This window comes from Chiloscyllium plagiosum, unplaced genomic scaffold, assembly GCF_037043375.1.
Source record: "Chiloscyllium plagiosum isolate Xiang-an unplaced genomic scaffold, Cpla_swu_hap1 HiC_scaffold_23, whole genome shotgun sequence".
NCBI lineage: Eukaryota > Metazoa > Chordata > Chondrichthyes > Orectolobiformes > Hemiscylliidae > Chiloscyllium > Chiloscyllium plagiosum.
The window spans coordinates 57,613,539-57,641,354 of record NW_028270161.1 but is presented as its reverse complement, the minus strand read 5'-3'; the positions used below and the strand labels follow the sequence as shown (position 1 = coordinate 57,641,354).

General features: G+C 40.3%; 1 protein-coding gene across 1 annotated transcript in view; it reads left to right on the top strand.

The window, feature by feature from the left end:
* cep83 (centrosomal protein 83) overlaps positions 1–20,959 on the top strand; it is a 54,841-nt gene extending 33,882 nt beyond the window's left edge. The window contains exons 7-16 of the mRNA XM_087999709.1: positions 3,571–3,702; positions 5,066–5,180; positions 6,500–6,644; positions 7,882–8,031; positions 10,175–10,250; positions 11,423–11,580; positions 14,297–14,426; positions 14,530–14,630; positions 15,530–15,716; positions 18,741–20,959. Of these exons, the coding sequence (XP_087855835.1) occupies positions 3,571–3,702; positions 5,066–5,180; positions 6,500–6,644; positions 7,882–8,031; positions 10,175–10,250; positions 11,423–11,580; positions 14,297–14,426; positions 14,530–14,630; positions 15,530–15,716; positions 18,741–18,842 (1,296 nt within the window). The 3' untranslated portion in view covers positions 18,843–20,959. The remainder of the gene's footprint in view (positions 1–3,570; positions 3,703–5,065; positions 5,181–6,499; positions 6,645–7,881; positions 8,032–10,174; positions 10,251–11,422; positions 11,581–14,296; positions 14,427–14,529; positions 14,631–15,529; positions 15,717–18,740) is intronic.
* The last annotated feature ends 6,857 nt before the right edge of the window (positions 20,960–27,816 follow it).

Here is a 27,816-nt window from a genome sequence, read left to right as displayed (position 1 = left end):
CTCTGCACTCTTAGGAAGAGAATTTGAAACTTTCATAATCCTGTAATTGAAAATGTTCTCAATAAGTGCTTCTTTATCCCGAAATAGCCTCTTCGTATCCACCTTGATAAGCTATTGAAGGATTTCCCATTTTTCGATGAGGTCACCTTTCATTCTGTTAAACTCTTAAAGTATTGGCTCGTTCTGTTCAATGTTTCCTCTTAGTTTAGCCATTTTTGTTCTAGAAATCAATTTAGTAAAGCCTTATTGCATCCCCTTCAAGGGACATATGGTCTTGTGGTAAGGAGACCTGAACTGTCCACAGTCCCTCTAGTTGTATTCTCATTAAATCCTCTGTAACAGTAGTAAGATTTGCTTACTCCTCTAAACCCCTGTAAAGAAACTAAAATGTCACCTGCCTTCCAAATTGCTGGCTTTATGTACATGTTAATTTTTCATGATCCTTGTACTACACCTCTTTAACCACCTCAAAGCTTTTCCTTTTTCCCTCCAAAATAGATAATTTTGAGCTTCCTCAATTTATACTCCATCTCCCACCTTCTTATCCATTTGAACCCATCACTTTGCAGATTATGCATTCTTCTGACAGTTTCATGTTGTCAGTGAACTTGATACATTACACTTGGTTCTCTTATGTAAATCATAAACGCATTGATCTTTGTAGTACTCCGTTATTTTATGCCATAAGTTCAGAAAATGTCCCATTTATTTTTCACTCTTTTTGGAGCTGTTAACTAATCCATGCTAATATATTAACCCACATACTCTAACATGTGTGACAACCACTTAGGCAGGACTTCAAGTAATAATATTGAAATTTTACATATATTACTTCTACTGGTTTCCCTTAAAGCTCTGATACATTTATTGAAGGCTATTCTCCTTTCATAAAATTATGTTGAGATTGCCTAATAAGGTTAAGCCTTTCTGGGTATTGTGCAATCACATCACCGTGGGCGGCACGGTGGCACAGTGGTTAGCACTGCTGCCTCACAGCGCCAGAGACCCGGGTTCAATTCCCGCCTCAGGCGGCTGACTGTGTGGAGTTTGCACGTTCTCCCCGTGTCTGCGTGTGTTTTCTCCGGGTGCTCCGGTTTCCTCCCACAGTCCAAAGATGTGCAGGTCAGGTGAATTGGCCATGCTAAATTGCCCGTAGTGTTAGGTAAGGGGTAAATGTAGGGGTATGGGTGGGTTGTGGGTCGGTGTGCACTTGTTGGGCCAAAGGGCCTGTTTCCACACTGTAATGTAATGTAATCTAATCTAATCCTTGTATTAGATTCTAATAATTCTATGTTGAAACTTTATTGCTGGAACAGCACAGCAGGTCAGGCAGCATCCAGGGAACAGGAGATTCGACGTTTCGGGCACAGGCCCTTCTTCAGGAAGGGCCTGTGCCCGAAACGTCGAATCTCCTGTTCCCTGGATGCTGCCTGACCTGCTGTGCTGTTCCAGCAATAAAGTTTCAACTTTGATCTCCAGCATCTGCAGACCTCACTTTCTCCTCTAATAATTCTATACCATTCTCGTGCTAACTGGACTGCGGTTTCCTGTGTATTTCCTCACTCTCTTTAACACTGAAGTCATTTTGCACACTCCATTTATTTTCATTATTGTGGTAAACATGATCAAATCTGTGATCAGAATAATCAAAATACTCAGGGTTGTTGCAACTCCCTTTGCTAAAGAAGAAGTAAACTTTACTAAAGAAGTCAAAAATAGATTAGGATTTATGTTCACCATTTTGTGGAAGTCATGAAGCTGATGAGAGCAAGCACATTTATTGTGCTGTTGGCAACTGTTTTGAGAACTTTAACTTGAAAGATCCTGAACTCATTTTCTTTGTATGAAGTTGTCTTCCTTTGGTTAATAGGAGTTTGTTCATTAATATGTGATTGAAAGAATGTCTGATCTTACATGAAGATCAGAGATGCGCATGAAACAGTTTTGCAATTCAGTGCTGGGAGCTGTGTGGGTTTCAGTACTACAGTCAGCTGTTAAATTTAATAAGTTTCTAGCAATAGTTGAAGCCTTTCTGAGCCTGTAGAGCATCCATCTATACTCAGGTGTGACCAATTGGTTGGTCAGTTTAAAAACTTCCTACAAGAAAGAGGACCTATAAATTTTGTGTAATCAGGAGCAAGTCAAGCCTGACATTCTATATCTTTAGAAAAACTCAGCAGCAGGACATGAATTACCAGCAAATGTGAGACCTCCTGCTGCTGCTTGTCCAGTGACTATCTCTTGCCAATCTCTCTCTTGATGTCACCATCAGAGAGTTAGCTGGAGCATTTGGCTTGTTTCACTTAGTTGTATTGTCTTGACTTAACTTAGGGCTTTAACTGATGCAAATGTGCCTGATTATGTAGGTTCATTGTTTCACTGTCGGGTTTGAGTGAATACAGAAGAATGTTAGCTATCTTGCATTGCCACAGAAGGCTGTGGAGGCCAAGTCTTGAGTGTCTTTTGAGACAGAGATAGCTGGGTTCTTGATTAGTAAGAGGATCAAAGGTTACAGGGAGAAGGCACGAGAATGGGTTGAGAAACATATCAGCCATGATCTAATGGTGGAGCAGACTTGATGGGCCAAATGGCCTGTGTCTCTTCCTATATCTTAGATTAGATTAGATTCCCTACAGTGTGGAAACAGGCCCTTTGGCCCAACCAGTCCACACCGACCCTCCGAAGAGTAACCCATCCAGTCCCATTTCCCTCTGACTAATGCACCTAACATTAGGGGCAATTTAGCATGGCCAATTCACCTGACCTGCACATCTTTGGACTGTGGGAGGAAACCCGCGCAGACATGGGGAGAATGTGCAAACTCCGCACAGACAGTTGTCCAAGGCTGGAATCAAACCTGGGACCCTGGTGCTGTGAGGCAGCAGTGCTAACCACTGAGCCACCGTGCTACCCCATGGTTGTATAAAATGAAATATTTACTGCCAAATATGTTCATGCAAAGCTCCTTTTCTGCCTAAACCTTCCTTTTTGTTTTTTTTTGACTTCTTATAGTTTGGAGCTTGCATTTAGAATTACGGTGTACCTCCAAAGAACCATAAGTATAGTTCAAAATAGTAACTTCAGTTGGTTTCAGGACTGCATCTGCAATCTGACACGCAGGGAAATAAAACAAGGTTTTTGGATTGTGAGAACGATGTTGCTGCAGAATCCTTGAAAATGAATCTTTTGTGGTTGCATTCCTTTCATAAATTTCTGGATCCAACCACTTTATAAAATGCATTCTTCAACTTTCCTGTACAATACACATGTTGGGTATAATGAGTATGATAAACCTAACTTGTGAGAAGCTGACATCCAACAAAACTCTCAGCATTTCCTATTTGTGTCACATCAAAAGAAAAAGGTTTCATCTTTTGCAGCTAAATGTTCTAAATTAGAAAATGCAATTCTAAAATGTTGTTGGAAATCTTGGAATGTTGTATAACAGATCAGAGCGGAACTCTTTCGGTCACATTCAGGCATTGGCCTTCCCACAGCAGTTAGTTGAGTTTTTACTAATTTGCTTTGTTTAGTGTGTTTTGTTGAGTTTGCCTTTCTTGTTGATTGCAGGCAGAGAAGCAGTCAATTAAACTTCAGCAGGAGCGTTTGGAGAAGGAACTGCAGCTGGTCCTTGAACAGAATACTCAGCTGACCAGCAAGTTGTTTAAGGCAGAGCGAGAAGTTAATGCTTTGTCCAGCAAAGTAAGTTATTAATTCAGAAACAAAAACAGAAGTTGCTGGAAAAGCTCAGCAGGTCTGGCAGCATCTGTGACGAGAAATCAGCGTTAATGTTTTGGGTCCAATGACACTTCCTTAGAACTAGACCTGAAATGTTAACTCTGATTCCTCTTCTTCGAATATAAACCTCCAGTCTCTCACTGACAGACAGACACAGTTAAGGGATAAATCAGGAAAAAAAAATTTAAAATTGTAATTTGCCTGTTTGATAACTGTTTCAATGATGAATACTAGGCCTTCATGAAATCCTTGCTAATGAGTTGTATTGCAGGAATACAGGACTTGCTTAAATTTGAAATCACCAGTCAATGCAAACAGGAGACTTGTTTATTTCTTACAGAATGGGGCTGTTTTCTCAGAACTTCTAACAAGTCAATAATTGGAGAATATCTAGAGAGCAAAACTATAAACAGCTTCCCAGTCCGGCAGCTTCTAAAGTAAAAACGACTTCCTGTCCAAACCCCAGTCAGCAACAGCTCACACTTGGTTTTTCTATTTCTTGTCTGACATTTTCTGTGGTTGGCTGGCCAGCATCTGTCCTCCCTTGTTTGACTAATTTACTATCGAACCAGCTACTAGTCCCTGAGTGTTGCAACATAGTTGTGCCAAAATGTCTAAAAGTTCTTAGAGCAATAATTAACCTACAATATTTTCCAGGCTGGTTGCCAACAGCAAAATACAGTCTTTTGTTCTCATTTAAAAAAAAATTGTGTTCAAAGTTCTATTCTCAACTGTAACTCCGAGTTTCAAACCATAAATGAGAAAAATAAAAGAGAAATAGTAATGGTCTCAACAATACGGCAGTTGCTTCACTGCACAATTGGTATATTGGATTTTATAAAATATAACTTTGAATGAGGAGTTTTAATTTCCTGTGGTATATTTGTTAGAACCTTTTAACCAGAGTTAGTTGAAGTTAGGAGGAATTGCATTCTCTCTGCACACCCCTATCTCCCAATTTTCTTCCCTTCATTCTGGAGGTCACCAGCTCATATTGAAATGCGATTCCGTGTGTGCTACGTTCTATATAGAAAGAGTCAGCAAGCTATTGAACCATGAAGTAAGCCATTGAAGAGTGAAGAGGGATACCTGATTAAAGTCAATAGTGACCACTTGTGACCAACTGCCTCAGCATCAATTGAAGCTGAAACCTTGAATTCTTCATGGTTCAGGTCTACAAGGTGCAGTAACTTGTTAATTATCTGTTTGTTACAGGGCTATTTCAGTAAAGCTTTGCTAGTGCTAATGTATGTGTACCTACTGCTACAGTGCTTGCAGCATAGAAAGAAAGCATGGAGGTCCTGAATTATTTTTCAAATTATTGCAGCTTGAAGAATGCAAGCACACTCATAAACTGGAAATTGCAAACATCAAACTAGAAGCAGCAAGAGCCAAAGGAGAGATTGAGAGAGAGAGAGATAACATGCAAAGTGAAATGAATGGTATGTTTACTGATTTCTATTTCATTCAGAAGTTTTTTTCAAACGGACTTCATGGTAGTGATATGTATATTTTGCTCACTAGCATTTTACACATGGTTGCTTTAAAAAATAAACTTTGAGGTATTTGTGGTTTTGGGCGCTAATGGAACACCCTTGATATTGGATCAGCCACCTGCTGTACATTGTCAAGGTCAGGAAATGGAACAATTTAATGGTGAGAGAAGGAAGCTAAATTTAATATGATGGATTGCAGGAATCCAAAGTCGTCACTGACCACAAAGCTGACCAGTGGAGCATAGGAACAGGAATAGGCCATTCAGCCTATCAAGCATACCCCATGTGATCATGGATGATGAAATGCTTAATGTCTTTTACCCATCCTGTCCCCATAACCCTGCATGCCACTGGTGATCAGAAATCTTCGTCAATTTTTACTTTAAGCAACCTCTGTAGTGGATTTTCCAAAGTTTTGGACCCTTTCATCTAAGTGGCATCCTCTTTATTTTTAAATCGTGCCACTGATTCTTAACTCCCCATCTAGGGGAAACATTGTACCTGCATCTAGCCCATCTATCCCTTCAATTATTTCTATTAATAGATTTGATATTAATGGAGATTAATAAGACAGTCCTGCCACACCAGAAGTAAGTCTGGTGAACATTTATTGCACTCCCTCAGCAGCGTCTGGGCAAAGTTGGCCATTTTTGTAAAGATATAAGTAATCAGTTTTAACGATAGCTAGGAAAAAGGGCCCAGAACTGAGCTCAAGGTTGAAATGTTGACAAGTTTGCAATCAGCCTTTCAAATTGTGATAGGAACCAAGCAGAAAGATGTAATCAATGGCAAAGATTTGTGGAGGAGGTATGAGTCCTTCTAAGATGGAGCAGGTTCTGACTCATTCAAGATTGGTGTTGGCAAGGCAGTGATTGAGGTGGCAGAGAGGTGTCATCACACATGTTAAAGCTGATGTATTGTTCATTCATGAGGTGGATTGAGAGGATCAGAGAGAGTTCCTTAGGGAGCTTTGAGAATTACAATGAAATTAGGGAAGTCCATGCTCATGATGAACTGGTTATTTTCAGACATTTGGAACTGGAGCTGTGCAATTGATCGTTTGTACCTGCATAACCTAAAGCTGCACAGGAGCGAAATTGAGATAGCCAAGATTTTAGTATGTTTATTCAGCCTATTCATACAAATTAGAATTACTGTCTTCCATCCGGGAGGGTGGGATGTATTCTCTCTTTCTAAATTGCTACGTTTGAGTGTTTGATTGAATCTTTGATAGCTGTTCTGGATTTAATTGTTCCCTTTTGCAGGGTTGCAGTCAGATATTGACATTCTTAAGGCCAATATTGTAAGACACAAAGAGCTCTTGACAGAAAAGGAGAGGGAACTAATTCGGAAAGTGCAGGCAGCTAAAGAGGATGACTTCCAGAAGCTTACAGCACTCCAAGATGAAAGGTGACCAGTGTTCTGAAAAATTCTAATGCTCAGTTCTGGTACTGTTGGGCTTATGTCTAGCCACTAATATAAACTATTATTTCAGTTAAAGGTGAACATGGCTTTTTATTAATTTCTCATAATTTGGTGTGGCCCACAAAGTCCATCAGTGTGGACTTGTTGGGCCGAAGGGCCTATTTCCACACTGTAAGAATTCTAATTCTAATTTTCATGCAAAGTATTAGTAATCTGTCATTCATGAATATGTGATGAAATGCTGAATTGTAGTCCTTTCTATCCATAGCACAGTGTAAGTATATCTGAATTATGAATGGTCAGGTTTACACTATGATAGCAAGGAGAAAATGAGGACTGCAGATGCTGGAGACCAGAGTTGAAAAATGTGGTGCTGGAAAAACACAGCAGGCCAGCGACGAAGGGTTTATGCCCAAAACATCGATTCTCCTGCTCCTCGGATGCTGCCTGGCCTGCTGTGTTTTTCCAGCACCACATTTTTCAACTATGATAGCAAGCGTGTTGAAACCTTAATCTCTCCAACTGTACCTGCAAGGTCAAGTGCCACTCCACGCGAGCAAGGTGGAACAGTTTTTAAAATTTATTCATGGGATGAGTGTGCCCTGGCTAGACCAGCATTATTGCCCAGAGGGCAGTTAAGAGTGAACCACATTGCTGTGGGTCTGGAATCACATGCATGCATGCCAGACCGGGTAAGGATGGAGGTTTCCCTTCCTAAAGGACATTAGTGAACCAGGTCGGTTTTTCCTGACAATTGACAACAGATTCATGCCACAATTAGACTCTTAATTCCAGATAATTATTGAGATTCAAATTCCACCATCTGTTGTGGCAGGATCACTGGATTAACAATTGCCTCCCCCTAGCTGACTTGGATTGTACTTACTCATCCTCCTACATGTTTGATGGGGTCCAGGAGACTGTCACACTGGGTGCTTGGTGTGGGCAGAAAATATTGCTTTGTAAACAAAAATAAAGTACTTCATTATTTTATTCATCCTTATAAATTAGTTGTCATTTTCCAAAATGGAAGGTGGGTAAAAGGATAATGAACAGGGATGCATTCAATATTCAGCCCCATTCACTCCTGTTCCACACTGCCGAACATGGTACTACTTATTTTGTGATCATTCTCTGGTCTGTTGTCACCCTCCGGTCTTATGGTAACATGCCTGGTTTTCTCCATGTTGAAAATTTAATTACGTTGCTTACTTATTCAAAGGTTAGAACTAGAGAATAAAGTTGCTGACCTCGAAAGACTGAAGGCTGAGCACGATTTAACCTGGCAAGCTGACAAAGAGCACATGGAAGAGAAACTGCATGCTTTACAGTTAGCAGAGGAAGCATCCAAGAGGGAGATCCAGAACCTCAGGTTGGCACTGAAGCACTAAACCATGCAACACTGGTGTATTATTTAAATGATATTTTTGAGAGTTTGAGATTGTAATTTGTATCTTAAATTCATGTGTAAGTATCATGTCTACAGTCAGTTCTGCTATAACGTGGTAGTTCTGTTCTCATGCAATCCCATGTTTTAAGACAATTGTGTAATAGCGCCACCATTTAAACCAGAATTATGTTATAACTGATACATGCTTTAAAACTTAACGCTTTAGAAACAGTGTCCCGAATTCATCAGTCGTGTTATAGCAAGTTCATGGTAACAAAATGCGTGTTATAGTAGAACGGCCTGTATTTTTATTAAAAAATTTTTCTTGCTACTTGAAAAGCATTCTTGCTACTTTCAAGGTCAAAACTATTTGCAAGATCTTTTTCTGAAGTTGTTTTTTTTGAGGAAATGTCAAGGCTGAGTATTGACTGATCTTTCTGACATTAATCACTTGGCATCTAGCAGTACCATTATTCTGTCATGGCAATATGCTTTAACCCTGGAAAGGATCCTCTTGTAAAACTTTGAGAGTTTCTCTTTTTCTCATCTGAGCTGACCTTGTCTAAGCTTTGAGACATAGAGATTTACAAAATTATGAGGGGCATGAATAGGGTAAATAGACAATGTCTTTTCCCTGGGGTGGGGAAGTCCAGAACTAGAGGGCATAGGTTTAGGGTGAGAGGGGAAAGATATAAAAGAGACTAAGGGGCAACTTTTTCACACTGAGGGCGGTACGTATATGGAATGAGCTTCCAGAGGAAGCGGTGGAGGTGGAGGGATTTGGGCTGGGTGATGGCAGGTGGGACTAGATTGGGTTGGGATATCTGGTCTGAAAATGTGTTGCAGGAAAAGCGCAGCAGGTCAGGCAGCATCCAGGGAACAGGAGAATCGACGTTTCGGGCATAAGCCCTTCTTCAGGAAGGGATATCTGGTCAGCATGGACGGGTTGGACCGAAGCGTCTGTTTCCGTGCTGTACATCTCTATGACTCTGTGACTATGACAAATTGTCTACTTTTGTTGACTTGTGATTTTGCATACTGTGGTGTGCCTGTCTAAAGGTCTATCTAGATGTGAAATGTCTTTCAACCAGCAGCAGTGAAAGAAGGGTCACCAGACCTGAAATGTGAACTCTATTTTCACCACAGATGGTGCTAGACCTGCTATTTCTCCAGCAGTTTCCATTTTTGTGTGTTTAAGACTTCCACACAGACAGCTAAATTTGAACTTGGCACCAGTAGATAATAAGAGAAAGTGAGGACTGCAGATGCTGGAGATTAGAGTTTAAAGTGTGGTGCTGGAAAAACACAGCAGGTCAGGCAGCATCTGAGGAGCCGGCGATTCGACAGGAATGAGGGGGTGATGAAGGGCTTGTTATCGAAATGTCGATTCTCCTGCACCTCAGGTGCTGCCTGACCTGCTTTGCTTTTTTGAGTACCATACTCTAAGCCAGTGGATAATAGAAGAGCAGTTTTAATTTTGGAAATTGTATCTGAAGAACCAGTAACATTTAAGCATTTGTCATTTTGTTTTGAGTTTTGCAAAGATCCATAAACGGCAACTCTGAATATGGGGCCTTTCCATTTTTGTGAACGTGAAATGTTGTCTATTTTAGTTAAATCCAATAAATTATATTTGAGAAGAGAAGCTGGGAATATATCTTTGCATTTCAGGTAGTGAAGGATGGTCAATGTTGTGTTTTACCTGATAAAGCCAGATAATGTGGGTAATTCAGCAGACCAGTATAAAAGCTTATGGCTGAGTCCTTTAGAATGCAGCTTAACAAGGATGAAAGAGAGTAGGAGTTTCTCTGGTGCATCAAAGGTACAGGTGAGAATAATTCAGCAGATTGGTAGTTGCAGACATGTTATGGTGACAGGTGGACCAAAGGCTGGACACTTGGGAATTTTAAAGTTCATTTCTCAGTGATTTGGCAATGTGTGTTTCTTCTGGTGGATGGACATCGTTGGCTTGGAGGCCAAAGTCGATGTAGGTGGAGAGGGAAGTGAACAAAGGTGACCTGATCTCTGATTGTAACAATGAGAATACCAAGTCCATGTGAAATGACAAACTCAAGGGGCTAGTCTATTGTAAACATTGTTGTTAATTTGCATCTTTGTTTTATAGGTCAAAACTTCAGCAGCAAGTGCTTCAAACTGAAGAACTTGAAAAAGAAAAGAATGACAGTGCTGAGTTAAGACAGGTACCTTAGCTAATCACACTGAGAACTGCTTGCTTTGATTACATTACTGAAGGGACTTGCCCCTAAAATGGCAAGTTATTTAACGTGAGGAATTTTGCCATTGCTGCATATTTTACTTTCCATCCCTTTCCAGCATCTGCTATAACGTGGATTTATACCAATATTAATGCAGAGTTTGACATCAGAATTCTTGTTCACTCGTCTATGGCTGGTTAAAGCTTGAGAAATTACTTATGCTAATACAGGTTAAGACAGAGGGAAAAATGTAAGACCATACGATATAGGAGCAGAATTAGGCCATTTGGCTTATCGAGTCTGCTCTACTGTTCGATAATAACTGAGATATTTCTCAACCTCAGTAAATAGAATGAAGACAACAAGAAGATTGGTCATGATCTTATTAAATGAGTGATTGGGCTAATCCTACTTCTGATGGTCTTAGGATGACTGCATGTGCTCCATTGCAGTATATTGACTTGCTAAACACTGCAACCATTACCTGGGCCAGTCACCAGCAACTCTCTGCAGTGAGAATAAAATCACTGAATTAATGACTTTCTATCCTAGTCACAGGAATCCAGAAGCACCACACACTTTCTGTTGGCAGGAGCTACAATTGCATGACTCCCCCAGCTCCATTCCTCTCCTCTAACCCCCACCCCCAGCTCCATTCCTCTCTTCTTACCCCCACCCCCAGCTCCATTCTTCTCGTTCCACCTCGCTCACCCACAACCTCCATTTCTGTGTTGCCCCACCGCAGCTCCCTTTCTGTCCGCTCCCTCTCCCACCCCCTGCTCTATTCCTCTCCCCTTCTTTTCCCACTCACTGTCCCACTCCCCAGCTCCATTTCTGTCGTCTGCTGGTCAGAACTAGCTCCAGCTCTCACTCGTTTTGAACGATCAGCCCTTCTCAATTATGCATACATCCCATGCTGATTCAACTAGTCTTTGAACTTCATGTGCATTTCCTTTCTTTGAGATTTCTCTAGAAAAAAATATTTGCAACATGTTCCTTTTTTTTGTTGCAATGTCCCTTAGTTGTGAAGTAATAGCATTTTTCTGACCGAGGAGTTGAACAGTAAATACAAATTTCAAAGAGTAGGTTGAATTTAAAATTGTTTCATTTCAGGTGTTACTAAATTGTTCAATTTTTTTTCTTTCTGCTCATCAAAGCAAATTAGTGAAATGCAGATGCAGCTTAACACTCTGTCACAGTCAGAGAATGACTTATTGAATAACAACAGCAAAATGCGGGAAATGTTAGAGCGTTTAAAAGAGGAAATACGAAATGCAAGAAGCCAAGCTGAACGGACACAGCATGAATCTGAAAAGTAAGCAGCTGTTTTTGTGACATAACATCCTGCTACTAAACTTATTCTAACTATTAAGCCCCATATTGATTTTTATTTTCCCTATGTTATATTTTGAACATGAAAGTGAAGACTTCCAAAAATAAGATCTCTTTAAATTCATAGCTGACAGACTTGCCAGGTGTGGTGGTAAACAAAGGTGGTGGTGTTCTCTGAACTGTACCCAGCATGCTCTGTAACTAGATTATGTCATCAGCCTCAGCACGGTCTACAATATTTGGATTAGGATACTAGGTTCAGATTCATTATTGTGCACCTTTTAATGGTCCAGAATATTGTGACAATAAGAATCACACTGCTCAAGTAGAGAATATGTAATTTCCTGACTGCATTACTTACTTTTCCCAACTTTAGTTTGTTTCAAAATCTTTGAAGGAATATTTTTAAGCCATTAAGATTTTTAAGAAAAACACTTCTGCGAAAATACATAGCAACTGCATTATGTTTGCTAACTTGGGATTTTAAAGTGTCAAAAAAGTTATTGTTTTCTTAGCGATTTACAAATGATTCTGTTTGACAATCTTTCTTTTATAGTACAGATTTAATTCTACTATTGTATAATATGCATGATTATCAGTCACTCAACTAACAGGGTAAGGAGAGTCAATAAACATGAAAAGTTCTTTGCATCGAGTCTTCAAAAGCATCTGACTTGCTACCTTTTTACCTTCTACCTTTCTCCAATAAGCTAGGGCTCCACTTTCTTCTGGCAGGAGATTTCCATCATGGCTTTTGCAGATGCAGCTGTGACCTCTGTGCAAGATGTTCATGAGGGGCAAACAATGTCCCCTTTTCCGTGACAGTATTTCCCCTTTTCTGAGGTTTAAATGTCCAGCAGCACAGACAGCTACTTTGACAGCTCCCATGAAAGTGTGGGTAGGGTGCCAAGTAAGTGATTAAATGGTGTGGAGGCTTGGGTATTGAGTCCTTGGAAGAAGGGCAATAGTGTCAGATCAAGGGAAGAGTTATTGTCTGAAATGTGTGGGTGTGTTGGAGCGTGTAAAGGACCTTCAGGAGGTGTAGATGGGGGGGGGGCGTGTAGGAGAAGTTGGGGAGTTAGTTTAATAGTTTCTCAAGAGTTAGAATATCTGAATTGCCTAACTGTTTCTGGGTAACTATTAATTACAACAGAACCCTCTGAATTCTCCAATTTAGGTGGATACTTCCCTCTTTTTAGAATTGTCAACAGTTCTGCTTTTAAAAATGAACTCAGAAAAGTATTGGCTGTCACTTCTTTTACACTTCCGTTCAGCCGCAAAATCTGTTTAGTGGCACAAAAGGATTTTAGTTAAATATTTTGGAGTCCTTTTAACACTTCTACACATTAAGACTATGTCAGCCTAACAGAATGAGCTAAATTGGTGAAACTGGAATTTATTTTTGATTTTAGATGACCACAAGCAGCTAACCAGAAAGAAAGCTTGACGCTTAGCCACTGGCGATGTTTTTTTTTAAGCCACTGCAGTAAGCTGTCCTGATGGTTTTAGTCTTTGTGCACTGTATCTTGTTGATGAAATCTCAATGCATTACTGATTGAAACTGTTATTTTGGCACTATGCGTCAAAGGAAATATTTATAATGGAAGGAAATAATTGTACTTATAATGTAATAGTTGAAAGTGCAATGACCATAACATTTGAAGCATTTTGTGTACTGTTCAATTTTTTTATTTTCTTGTGGGATGTGCGCATTGCTGGCCAGCTTTTGTTTCCCATCCCTAGTTCCCTTAAACCGACGGCCATCAAGTCCACACCCTCTGAAAAGCAGCCCATCCAGACCCACCCTATCTCTATAACTCTGCATTTTCCATTGCTAATCCACCTAGCTTGCATATCACTGGACACTCTGGGCAATTTAGCATGGTCAGTGCACATAACCTGCACATCACTGGACTTTGGGAGGAAACTGGAACACCCGGAGAAAAATCATGCAGGCATGGGAGAATGTACAAACTCCACACAGACAGTCATGCAAGACTGGATTTGAACCTGGGTCCCTGGTGCTGTGATGCAGCAGTGCTAACCACTGAGTCTCTATGCTGCTCAGACCACATTGCTGTAGGCCAGACTAGGTGAGGATGGCTGATCTCCTCCACTAAAGGACGTTAATGAGCCAGATGGGTTTTTCTGACAATCGACGATAGTTTCATGGTCATCAGTAGATTCTTATATCTCAATTTTTTTTTTAATGAATTCAAATTCCACCATTGCCATGGCAGGATTCGAACCTAGGTTCCCAGAATATAAGCTGAGTTTCTGGATTAATGGTCTAGAAATAAAACCACTAGGTCATCGCCTTATCTGTATGTTTTACTTTTGGATGAGATGCCGACCAGACCTTGTTGGCCAAGTTGCGTTGATGTAAAACATTTCCAGCTGTTCTGAAGAACAGTAGTTTGTAATTCCTAGTGTCTTGACTAATATTTATCTCTCAATTGATGTCTGAAACACTGCTTTTTCTAGCCACTACCTACTATATGTAACCTGGCTGCTACATTCCCTACTATGTAGCAATGGCTGCATTTCAAATGTTCTTCATTGGTGAGAAACTGCTTTGGGGCTTGCAGTGATCATGAACAGCAATCTATAAATGCAACTTGTTTTACTGACAAAGCAATAGCAAAAGGTTTCCAGCTTATTCCAAGGTTTAAAACTTTGCTTTGTAAATGTTTGCCCAGGCTGGTGGAAGAGAAGCGAGTAGAGTGGTTGGAAGAGAAACACAAGCTGCAGAGTCGCACTGCAGAGCTGGAGGAGAAATATTGCCAGGCCAAAGACCGACTGCAGCGTGCTGCTTTAGCTCAAAAGAAGGTATTGCTCACTCCTGCTTTAATCAGCCAAAACTTTCATTTGTGTGAAATCCAGCCTTGCCACTGAAATTCTGTATTTTCTGCTTGTGTCTTTTTTTTTTAAGAGGAAAGCACTGAATGAAAGCAAGCAGAAAAGATTGCAGGAGAAAGTCCAGCTGCTGGAGGCAAAGAAAGAAGAGCTGGAAATTGAGAAACATACATACAAGTGAGCGTTTTTCACTGATACTCTCTAACCAAGTTCAGCAAGGGCATTCCACTGAGATATAGCAACAGGGGGAGCACTTGAACCCAGTGGAGTTTGGAGTAGAAATGAGTTTTTACACTGGAGGGGAATGGGAGAAAGATGAAAGGATGTAGTTAAGTAGGATGATTGATAGACAGAAGAAAGGAGAAGCGAAACAATCCAGGAATGGATTTTATTTGTTCCTAATATTAAAATTATGAACTCATCCCATCTAGAATTGGAGGTAGTGAATGATGGTGTGAGGAAGAAGGTTTATGTCACAGAGATGGGATACAGATGAAGTATTTGGATTTGGTCTTGGAATGGGGAGATTACACCATCTGAAGTGGTCAAGTCAGGTCATTGTTGGATAAGCAGATTATTTGGGTGGCAGGTATCCTGTAGTCTGTGTCCCACTGAGGGGAACTAGTTACTGTACAGGGATATAATCATCCATCTGGTGGCAACACTTTTCTGATTGCAGAGGCAAGATAATTACTGAGGTGCATAGGATTATAAGTGTAACTGATAGATCAGAAGAAGAAAAATGAGAAAGTAGAGATAATGAAGTTGGAGCTTGTGCAGGCTGTTTGAGAAGATCAGGGAGAAATTGGAAACCTCTGAAACAGTTCAGAATGAGACACAATCCCAAAATTCATCCTTCACTCGTGAATGCAAATGGAATAAAGTTCAAAATTGAAACAATGCAATAATACTGATTCAGTGGGTTAATACGTCTATTAATGTTTTCTTCAGCATCTGTTTTTTCTCTCTGGTTGTCTATGTGACTATTGCAGTGCCACAGGTGCGGAAAGGACACATAAGCTGTCATCTGCTGGATACCACTGTTCAACCTTTGAATTATCAATTCTTTTTTCTAGACAAAATGTTCCCTATGAAAGCCACGCAAGACTTCAGAAAAGATTAAAGGATTTACAGCGTAGACATAATGAATTCCGAAGGCTGTTCTTGGGGCCAAATTTTTCACCTACTGGCCTGTGTAATTCAACCAATTTTTTACCATCCACCTTCATGCAAGGCGCAGAAGCAACGTGTATGAGTGTTCAGGTACCTAACTTTACTGTAGCTCATGGGTGATTGTAATCAGCTAATAATTGTCAATTGTAATTTTTTTTAGTTCATTTTAACGTGTGAATCATGCCAAGTTATTGATACTCAACATCCAGTCATTTATACATTTTCCTCATTAAGGGTTTGTCATATTCTATTTCCCAGCCACCTGAGACCTAGAAAAATTGAGGGTTGCTAATCTCTAGAGTTCATTCTCCAGTGTGAAATATGTTTTAGGATGATTGGTTGTTGTAGTCTGTTTCGTTGCCTTTATCAATCACATTGTCCACTCAAATTCTTTTTTTTTCACCAAGCGTTATTTGCAGGGCTTTAGGAAAATGACAGTGAAATGGCACAAATAGATTTTCAAAAGGCGAACACCAAGCCAATTATACTAAATGTCTTGCTACTCTACTGCGTGATTCTATTAGAGAATAACTTGTGTTCAAAGCTCAGGGAAAACTTTAATAATTTACAATAATGCGCCAACAACTTAACTCTTTGTTCCTTCCTTTTGATGCTGAGGCTTCGAATTCCCAACCTTTATTTCAATTTAAACAATGAGTCAACATTTTTTTTTCTTTTCAGCAGTGTTGAATCTATTCTTCCCAGTTGTGCATTGCCTCTGACTTTCAATCCAACAAAAGTCTCAGCTGCCATTTGAGGCTAATTCCACAGGCACAGGATCTTAAATATTTTCAGTCATGAACCATGAGCATCCTGTCCATTACCAAGACTACTTTCCTCTGTCTCTAAAACATTGCCTTGCATTTAGTCCCTGCCTCTCTTCCATTGTTGCAGAAGCTCTAATTTGAATACTCTGGCTTTGGAGATCAGTATCTTCCTGCCATTCACCTCGACCATACTCTGCGCACATTGCAATTCATTTAGAACGCTGTCACACACAGTCTCACTAGCACTGCCATCACCACCATCTTTAGCAATTCCCAACGGCTGTCCTTTTGCCAACAAATTGACTGAGATTGTTCACATTTTCATATCTTCCATAGACTCATTACCTGTCCTCATTTAGTGATTTCCAGCAAATGTCACTCTTTTGCTTCCCCTATATCAGTTCAATCCTTGTGTTCCACTCCCTCATTTGGAATACTGGTGAGAGCTGCCCTGTGAGGAGAGATTGAGAAGAATATGCCTGTATTTTCTGGAGTTCAGAAGAATAATTCACGGCCTTGTTGAAATGTTAAAAGAGGGTTTGACAGGATAGACAGTGACACTGTTTCCCTTGGTTGGAGAGCCTAGTACCAAGAGTCATAGTCTCAAGAAAAGAAATTAACCATTTAGGTAAAGATGAGGATGAGTCAGTTAATGAGTATATTCAAGGTTTATGGATTTTTGGGCTGTAAGAGAATTGAGGGATAAGTGGGTATGGCACTGTTACTATGGAAGCTGAGCCATGTGCTTACTTGAATAAGCTTGATGGGCTGTATGGTCTACTCCTATTCCTGTTCTTATATTCGTGTATCTGCCTTGCTATTTCCTTTTCCTTATATAACAAATAGTTATCTTTAAAAAGGCTTTTGGTTTCCTTCTTAATTTGCCCTGTTAGAGTGGAAGCATGGCTGTTGGCCCTTGATTAGAGCTCTGTAGTTATTGCTACCTCAGAACTTAGGACCCTAACATTTCAACTGCTGAAAACTGAAAGAACAGCAGATGCTGTAGATCAGAAATAAAAACAGAAATTGCTAGAAAAGCTCAGCAGCTCTGGCAGCACCTGTGGAGAAAAATCAGAGTTAACATTTCTGATCCAGTGACCCTTCCTTTCTCAAGAGTCACTCGACCCGAAACATTAACTATGATTTCAATTGGTGATTCCCTTCAGATCCTGACTTGTGCCCTCAACTTTGGGAAACCCTAGTCTAGGATTGGGGAATAATCCCAAAGTATATGGGGTAGGTGAATGAGAAATGTATTCATTCAGAGATCCTAACCCTATCATAGGGTATTCTGTTCCCCAGAGAGCTGTCAGTGTTCGATTGTTGAGAATATTCAAGGCTGAAGTCAATAAATATTTGAGTTCCAAGGCAATTGAGGATTATTGGGATAGAGTGAGGTTGAGGATCAGCCAGGAGGCCTGAATGGCCAGCCCCTCCTCCTGTTTCATTAAGGGAAGTTATGTTCCCAAAATGTGTAAGGAATTGTTTAGAGAAGTTACCTGAGCACCAGAAGGTAGATGTTTCCATTTTACAATTCCTTACTGTGAGCTAATTATACTACAGAAACTACTCACCAGGCTCCTGCCTCTTGGAACTGATCACTCTCAGTGACTAATAAGGGAAACACACTATTTAAATACTCATGTTGAAGAATTGGCTTAAAACAAGTTGACGTTTTCTTTGATAAAAGCAAATTACTGCAGATGCTGGAATCTGAAACCAAAAAAGAGAAAATGCTGGAAAATCTCTGGCAGCATCTGTAAGGAGAGAAAGAGCTGACGTTTCGAGTCTAACTGACCCGTTGTCAGTGAAAGCATATTTCATTAGACTTGTTTCTCTACATTAATACAAGCATGACGGAATAGGTTTGTGGGGTTCTTGATTTTTATCCTACCTTTTGCTGGTTAAATCAAACTGAAAATTCTCAGTGGTAAAGCAGTCTTGACGGGCTGAATGGGCTCACATTCTGCTCCTGTGTCTTATGGAAAATAACTGAGGATAGAAGCCACCTTTATATTATATAGGAAGGTGATGGTTCTGTTACTTATAGGAAGAGGAGCTGGCCACTTAGCTCCTCGGCGGAGGCAAGGCAGTTATCGCTGAAACCCCAGTTGCCTGGGGACCCTGCCCTGTTATGTAACATTACTGACTGACAGTTCTCAAAGCAAGGCTGTGAAGGTGCCACTTTTTGGATTAGATGCCTTCCGTTGTTCTAATGAGCTAATTATTTAGATCGTTATTTAAAGAGCGTAAAACTGATTATAGAAGTATCATCTTTTGAAAGTGTTAAGCAGTGTTTTATAATTGTACACCTTTTCAACATTGCCTCGACCTTTCTCCCTTCAAGGAAGAACAACATCAAAGAGAGCTGTGTCTGCTCCGCAAGCGATTGGAGGAACTGGAGACCAATCAGAAACAGCAGTTACACGAACTTGGTGCTCTCGATTGATCCGATGTTTACAGAGCTGTGAGACTTCAAATATCTTTGGATTTATTCTGTTCTTGTTTGACGTGCAATCATTTGTTTGGTGCCAGCAACTAATTGCAGTTTTGAATTTGGAGCTAATTGTTTACAGGTTGAGCACACCATATGAAACATGTTTACATGAAGCTGCAGATTATCTCAATTCTTTACGAATCACTTCTTGTGCCTTGATGTAAATTCTGATCTGAAAGCCCAGTGTGTTGATTGATGAGCTGTTATAATATTTCTCTACTTACAGTCATCCTTTACCCCATTTCCACCTTGTGAATGAGATGTGGTAAGGATTTTATGAAGGAGCATTCTTCCGTCTTTGCAACTCTGCATTTGTAGAAGTCCAAAGAGAGATTAAGGAGTGTTGGGAAGTCTGTAATATGCTGCAGAAAAGCTGTTTTTCCAACTTAATGTATGAGGCTCTGAAAATATACTTAGCAGCTGGAATATTGTAGGTACTTCCTTATACTTCCAGTTATTCTGCTTCCTTAATCCTGAAATTTTACCAAACCAGTTAGACAATTTACACTTAACTTTCTAGCCTCTGTATTAAGATACCTTGCAAATATAGTCCCTGATGCTTAACTTTGATTGCTTAACTTTGTTTTTGGGTAATTCCAGCATGAAAGAAGAAAGGGAGTAGGTTAGAAAGCTGCTCCTTTTCCAAAGCACTGATGATCACCACTCAGGTCAGACACAATTCAATCAGACGTAGGAGAATTAGGAGCACTCCCTCTCCCTATCAAAAACCATTGACATTGACGATGGAAACATCTATTGATCCAAAAATAGGTGGAGTTTTACACAAAAATAAAACAAAGAACCGCAGATGCTGAAGAATTGAAACAAAAACAGAAATTGTTGGGGAATTAGCTAGTCTAGCAGCATCCATGGAGAGAAAGCAGAATCAACATTTCAAATCCAATGACCTTGGATCCAGTTCTGATGAAGGATCACTGGACTCCACATTGACTCTGCTTTCTCTCCACACATGCTGCCAGAGCTGCTGAATGTCTCCAACAATTTCTGTTTTCATTACAGATAGAGTTACGTTGGATAGGATATCAAAGAAACCACATTACGATCAGTAAATAGCGATTAGGTACAGATGAGTTGTGATCTTGATTGAATGCTGGAATGGAATTAAGGGGCTGAATGGCCGCCTCGTGGCCAGTTTGTTCTTTAGTGCCTTTTCTAAGAAAACTTGAGATTTTGTTTCAATTTTCCCTGTATTGGAACAGAGAAATTCTCATTCCAAATATCAATTTACTTTCTTATCTGGAATAAAGAGGTGGCCTGCCTTCAGGTACACAGTCCTGCTCTTTTTAGCCAGCTTTACTGAAGTGAGGTTTGTTCGTGTTTTCTCTGCTTAATCTGAGATTTGAAAGCAGCCTTTTAAACTACACTTGGAAAAACGAAAGAAGATTAGACTCAAACACTAAATGCTGCTGAGGTTTTTAAAATTCCCAAATCCAAACCTTTGGGAATTAGATGTGGTGGAGGGAAATTAAAAGGGAGAAAAGTGAGATTTATGGAATAAAAATTGTTGATTCCCAAGTTTCTTTCTGCTACTTTGAAGCAAAAAAAACACCATTCATGGATTCATGGCTAAATCCAGTGTTCCTGCACAGCAGCACGGTGGCTAGCACTGCTGCCTCACAGCGCCAGAGACCTGGGTTCAATTCCTGACTCAGGCGACTGACTGTGGAGTCTGCACATTCTCCCCATGTCTGCGTGGGTTTCCTCCGGGTGCTCCGGTTTCCTACCACAGTCCAAAGATGTGCAGGTCAGGTGAATTGTCTATGCTAAATTGCCCGTAGTGTTAGCTAAGGGGTAAATGTAGGGGTATGGGTGGGTTGCGCTTCGGCGGGTCGGTGTGGACTTGTTGGGCCGAAGGGCCTGTTTCCACGCTGTAATGTAATCTAAACACCAGATAACAGTGAAGTGGAGGTGCCGGTGTTGGACTGGGGTGGGCAAAGTTAAAAATCACACAACACCAGAATTGAGCTTTGTTTTCCTGTTACGTTACATTCACAGGCCAACATGTCACTGTGGGTTCATGTATTTTGTTATCTGGTTAAAAATCACATGACACCAAGTTATAGTCCAGCAGGTTTATTTGGAAGTACAAGCTTTCGGAGCACTGCTCCTCCATCAGGTAACTAGTGGAATAGGATCATAGGACACAGAATTTATAGCAAAAAATCATAGTGTCATACAAAGATGCAATATATTGAACAAACGGTTCACATTAGTGTATGATGTAATGATCTTTTTTTATAAATTCTGTGTCCTATGATCCAACTCCATTAGTTACCTGACGAAGGAGCAGTGTTCTGATAACTTGAACTTCCAAATAAACCTGCTGGACTATAACTTGGTGTCATGTGATTTTTAACCAGATAACAAAATACATGAACCCACAGTGACAGGTTGGCCTGTGAATGTAATGTAACAGGAAAACAAAGCTCAATTCTCTAGCAACATTTAACAATACGTTGTTCTGCTTAGTTTATTTCTCCTTCCTGCATTTTATAAAAAAGTGTATACAGTACTTCAATTATATATTGAGTTTTATAGAATTTCTACTCAAGACCAGATATAGATTTATTCTGAAAAATGCATTATGCTTGCAAATGTAGAAATGTTCTCTGTTTGATTGTGGTGATGTGTTTGACTGTTCAGAAGTTTACAGCTTTATTTATTTTTCTGCAACTACTGAATTATGTCAGTGTGTCTGTAAATAATCGCATTAATTAAGCTGCAAGTTCACACATTAGGGCCTGTGTTCTGTTTAGTAAGTGTTGGCACAGTGTAAAAAGCCATTGCCAAGAACAACAATAGTGGTTATGTGTTGTTAAACTTTATTTGCATTTTTATACATAATTATTCAAAATGTGACATTTTACAAAATATACCTAATTTATTATAAATTTCCATGAGAGAATTTTTCAATGTGTTTCTCATTTTATTTCAATGTTTTTTAAATACGTGATTTTTCTATTGCTGTTCTTTTTGTACAAGTCAAATATTTAATTAATTGCTGTGACTGGAAAAAGTATCACTTACCCATTGACATTGTAATACTTTTCAAATAAACACTTTGCATGATGTATGTATTGTGTGTGTTTTTTTTATTCACTCGTGGGGCATGGACATGCCTGGCTGGCCTAGAATTTATCACCTGTCCTTAGTTGCCCTTGAGAAGGTGGTGGTGAGCTACCTTCTTGAACCACTGCAGTCCATGTGCTGTAGGTTAACCCATAATACCCTTGTGGAGGGAATTCCAGGATTTTGACTCGATGACAGTGAAGGAACGGCAATATATTTCAAAGGCAGGATGGTGAGTGTCTTGGAGAGAAATTTGCAGGTGATGGCGTTCCTGCAATTCTAGATAGAATTGGTTGTGCACTTGGAAAGAGCTGCATAAGGATCTTTGTCAAATTTCTGAAGTGCTTCTTGTAGGTAGTGCATACACACTGGTGCTACTGAATGTCACTGGTGGAGGAAGAGGATGTTTATGGATGTGGTGACAATCAAGCGGGCTGCTTGATGGTGTCAAGCTTCTTGAGTGTTGTTGGAGCTACACCCATCCAGGCAAGTGGGGAGTATTCCATCACACTCCTGACTTGTGCCTTGTAGATGGTGGACAGGCTTTGGGAATTAGGAGGTGACTTACCCTCCGTAGAATTTCTAGCCTCTGACCTGCTCTTGTTACAACTGTGTTTACTTGGTGGGTCCAGTTCAATTACTGGTCAATGGTAACCCCTACATTGTTGAAAGTGGGTGATCCAGTGATGAAATACCATTAAATGAGAAGGGTTGATGGTTAGTGTGTCTCTTATTGAAGATGGTCATTGCCTGGCATTTGTGTGGCGAAAATGTTACTTGGCAGTTTTCAGCCCAAGTCTGAATTTGTCCAGGTTTTGTTGCATTTGGATATGGACTGCTTCTGAGGAGTTGTGAGCAATGTTGAACATTGTGCAATCATAGGTGAACATTACCACTTTGTAATGAAGGGGAAGGCACGTGTATATATGACTGGAATCAAAGTTACAGTAGGAAGATACACTCCAACTGATTATGGAAAAAGCCATCATCAGAGGTGGGCTACAGTCTGCTACAGCGTGTGTAGCTGAAATGTTAAATACCACTTTAGAATATTAACCCTGACTAGCAGGTAGACTGTCACAGAGAAATCAGGATGACAACACATCTGTCCACTCACTTTGAATTTGAGACAGAGGTTTAACTACCAGACGTCCAGCTCACCCATTTCCAGATGGGTGGGTCTTGTGACCAGGTTCAGAGGTCTTAATCAATGCAGCCACAATACTATACTGTGCTTATTGTAAACCAGTAACACAGAAAAGATTTATCCTCTGCAGTAATTTTTGAACATTTGAGAGGCCAAGAACAATTTAAAGTAAAAAGTAATAACTTTATTTCATAAAGTATAACAGAGAATAATTAATTAACAACTATTTACAACTCCTCTCTAACCTATCTTTTACCTTCCCTTCTATAATACTAGTCCGATAAAACTCCCAATTATGATTTCTTATCTCAAAATCAGGTCGCTTTCAGTTTTCTCTGTATTCTGATTCTTGGGGATTCTGCGTCACAGGTTACTGATCAATAAGGGTACCTTTTAAGAGAACTATTTTTTCAGACAGTCTTTACATGCTGGTAGCCTGGCAGTTCTCCTCTCAACTATTCAATTTTCCCTAGTCTTGTACCCCCCCCAAAAGCATCAGATTGTGTCATTGGCTTTTAAGATTGTCAATGCTCTAAATTCAAACTGGATTGGAATTTGGTGTTTTTCAGGGTATAATTTAAACTGGCCTAATTCGAATCTGTTTTGTCGTTTCCAGGCAACTAGCTACCCCAGTAGCTGGAGCACATGTTACACTGTATCTTTCTTCAGAACACTTGGCGCTGTCAGGTAGTTTTTGCTAGCTTTTAATTCTCTTAAAGGTACAGTACACCCACATCTTCATAACAATTGTGCAGAGCACAATCACTGTGCAATTTAGAATGATGGTAAGCATGATGAAATTCAGGGTGTGTATTCTGCATGGATATTTGTATTCATCATAAATGCGGGCGGTTTAGTATTAAATTTCCTGGTGAACTCTTTATAGGACCGTTGCTATTCCCAGCAGTTAGTCACTGCTTTCACAACTTCCAGTGACATGACCAAGGACCTGTGTTTTTGCAGGGAATGGTTTGGTTTACTGGGTGCTCGAATATTTCCAAATACCTTGATGTTAGAAGTGAGACATATGGGCATGGTTTCTCTCTTGGGGCCATTGTTTTCACTATCAAGGCAAAATCGTCATTATTTCATGTCTGTCACATTTTTTGGCATCACATTGATCCTAGGTCGCGACAGCACATTGTTACAAATGAGCGGTTTTATAAGGTTACTCATTTCTGCAGAACGTTGATAACCATGTGCTGTTTGTTGTGAGCACCACTCAGGTTACTGCTGCATGGCGGCAGTCTGAAACAGTTAGCTTCACTGTCATTCAAATGTTTGGAATATTTTACCCTTCCGATTTATTACTTCCAATTCTACAGGAAAGATGCTGTTAAACTTGAGAGGGTAAAGAAAAGATTTACAAGCATGTTGCCGGGACTGCAGGGCTTCAGTTAATAGGCTGGGCTTTCTTCTCCAGGATTATGGGAGTCCAAAACTAGAGGGCACATATTGAAAGGTGAGAGGGGAAAGATTTAAAAGGGATCTAAGGAGCAACTTTTTTATACAGAGAGTGATGCGTGTATGGAACGAACCATCAGAGGAAGTGGTGGAGGCTGGGACAATTACAACATTTAAAAGGCATCTGCATGGTACATGAATAGTCCAGGTTTAGAGGGATATGGGCCAAATGCTGGCAAGTGGGGCTAGTTCCAATTGGGGTGTCTGATCAGCTAGAATGAGTTGAACCAAAGGATCTGTTTCCAAACTGTATGACTGTATAATCTGAGGTCGGTGGAACGTTTCTGGTCCAAAAGTTAACAGCCTTAGGTGCTTTAATGAGTTTGTATGATATACAGGAAGAAATGATTTGATCAGGGAAGAAATTATCTCAGGATGGCTTTAATGTGCCCCAGTTCAACAGCAAGCAAGGTGGACAAATGGCTCTAGGTCCTAATTACAAGGGTAAGAATAAGGCTCATCCTAATGCACATGGTACAGTGTGAATCCCAGTTTCAATGTTGGACATGCACATGGATATTAGTGAATTGAGGGGTGTGTAGGTTAGATGAAGGACACTGCTTGTGTCTTTTGATGAATATAGCTGAATAGTGCTGCTCAGAATCTCAGAATTGTTAAGGAGGCCATTCAGCTCACTGTGGTTACATTGTTGGTTTGATGGATTTCCAAAAGGCATTTCATAAAGTGCCACACAATAGACTTCTAGAACATAGAAAAGTATAGCACAGAACATGCCCTTCGGCCCACAATGTTGTGCCGAGGATTAATCCTAATGTAAAATAAAATAACTTAACCTACACACCCCTCAATTCACTAAAGCCATGTGCGTGCCCAGCAGTCGCTTAAATGTCCCTAATGACTCTGCTTCCATCACCACCACTGGCAATGCATTCACAACTCTGCGTAAAGAACCTACCTCTGATGTCCCCTCTGTACCTTTTTCCTAATATCTTAAAACTATGATCCCCTCATGCCAGTCAGTCCTGCCCTGGGGAAAAGTCTCTGGCAATTGACTCTATCCATGCCTCTCATTATCTTGTACACCTCGATCACGTCACCTCTCTTCCTCCTCCTCTCCAGAGAAAAAAGTCTGAGCTTAGTCATCCTCTTCATAAGGCAAGCCCTCCAGTCCAGGCAGCGTCCTGGTAAACCTTCTTTGCACCCTCTCCAAAGCCTTTGTTCTTTCCTATAGTAGGGTGACCAGAACTGGACACAATATTCCAAGTGTGGTCTCACCAGACACTTGTAGAGCAGTAGCAAAACCTTGGGCTTTTAAACTCGATCCCCCAGTTAATGAAAGCCAAAACACCATATGCTTTCTTAACAATCCTATCCACTTGGGTGGCAACTTTGAGGGATCTATGTACTTGAACACCAAGATCCCTCTGTTCTTCCACACTGCCAAGAATCCTGTCTTTAATCCTATATTCAGCATTCGAGTTCAACCTTCCAAAATGCATCACTTCGCATTTATCCAGGTTGAACTCCATCTGCCATTCCTCAGCCTAGCTCTGCATCGTGCCTATGTTGCACTGCAGCCTGCAATAGCCCTCGATACTACCAACGGCACCTCCAACCTTTGTGTCATCTGCAAATTTACTAACCCACCCCTCAACCTCCTCATCCAAGTCATTTATAAAAACTACAAAGAGCAGAGCCCAAGAACAGAGCCCTGCGGGACCCCACTCAACACTGACCTCCAGACAAAATACTTCCTATCTATAACTTCCAGGCAGAATACTTTCTATCTCTGCCTTATGTCAGCCAACCAATTATGAATCCAGATAGCCAAATCTCCCTGTATCCCATATTTTCTGACTTTATGAATGACCCTACCACAGGGAACCTTATCAAATGCCTTGCTGAAGTTCATATACACGACATCCACTGCTTGACCTTCGAACTGTCTTGTCACCTCCTCAAAGAACTCAATAAGATTTTTGAGGCATGACCTGCCCCTCACAAAGCCACGCTGCCTGCCTTTAATCACGCTATGCTTTTCCAAATAGTCATAAATCCTAACCCTCAGAATTCTTTCCAAAACTTTGCTGACCACAGACGTAAGACTGACTGGTCTGTAATTGCCAGGGATTTCTCTGTTACCCTTCTTGAAAAGAGGAACAACATTTGCATCCCTCCAAACCTCTGGTACGACTTGTGTGGAGAGTGAGGAAGCAACAAACTTCACCAGCAGCTTAACCTTTCTCGCTTCCCGGAGCAGCCTGGGATAATTCTGGTCTGGCCCTGGGGACTTATGTGGGTGAAGTTAGAGCTGTAGTTCTAACGATAATGACAATGGCAACTTGGATATTGTACTTGACCAGGTGATAGGAAATAATGAGCAGTGGTGAAAACCTGTTTTTTTCAGAATGGTGGTAATATACAAGGGTAAGTACTAGGATTCCCACTTTGTCCTGATATATACAGATGACATAATGCCCGAAATGCCAAAGTATTTTTCAGAATTTGTGAATAATACACAACTTGGACTTATTATGAACCATGAGGGGGATGATGTAGAACTCCAAAAATACATTGATAGGTTGGCTGAGTAGAGGAATCACAAATGAAATGTAATGTTGAGAGGGATGTAGTAATTCATTTTATTAGAGCGCCAAAATGTAGTGAAATAAAAAGCACAATTCTAAAGCAGCGCAGAAGCAAGAGACCTGGGATAGATGTGCATGAATCATTAAAGGCAGCAGGGCATGTCAAGGGAGTGCTTTACAAAATGTACAGTGTTTTTGGCTTTATTAATAGGAGCATAGAGTATGAGAGCAAAGGGAAATAAAAACTGCTTTCTCTTCAGTCTGGCCATCCAGTTCTAGATACCACATTTAGAAGCAGTTCGAAGATATTAGAGTTTTCAAAAAAGATTCTTGAAAATCTCACCAGCAAAGAGCAACTTCCATTTGATAGAGATATCATGAGATGAATGGATGATGTAGATGGGGAGAAAATTCCCACTGATGAAAGGATCAACCTGACAGCATTCAAGATAATTGGTAAAAGAGGCAGTGGTGATACGGGAAAAGTTTTCACACCATGGGTGGGATCTAGAATGTGCTAAATGAGAGTGTGAGGGAGACAGGTTCAATTTATTTCAAAAAGGAATTATCTGGGAAAGGAATAATTTGCACAATTAAATGTGGAAACTGAGAGGAATGACATGGAATGATTGCAGAAAATAAAAGTTCATTGTTTTAGGAGTAACATTAGCTTGGA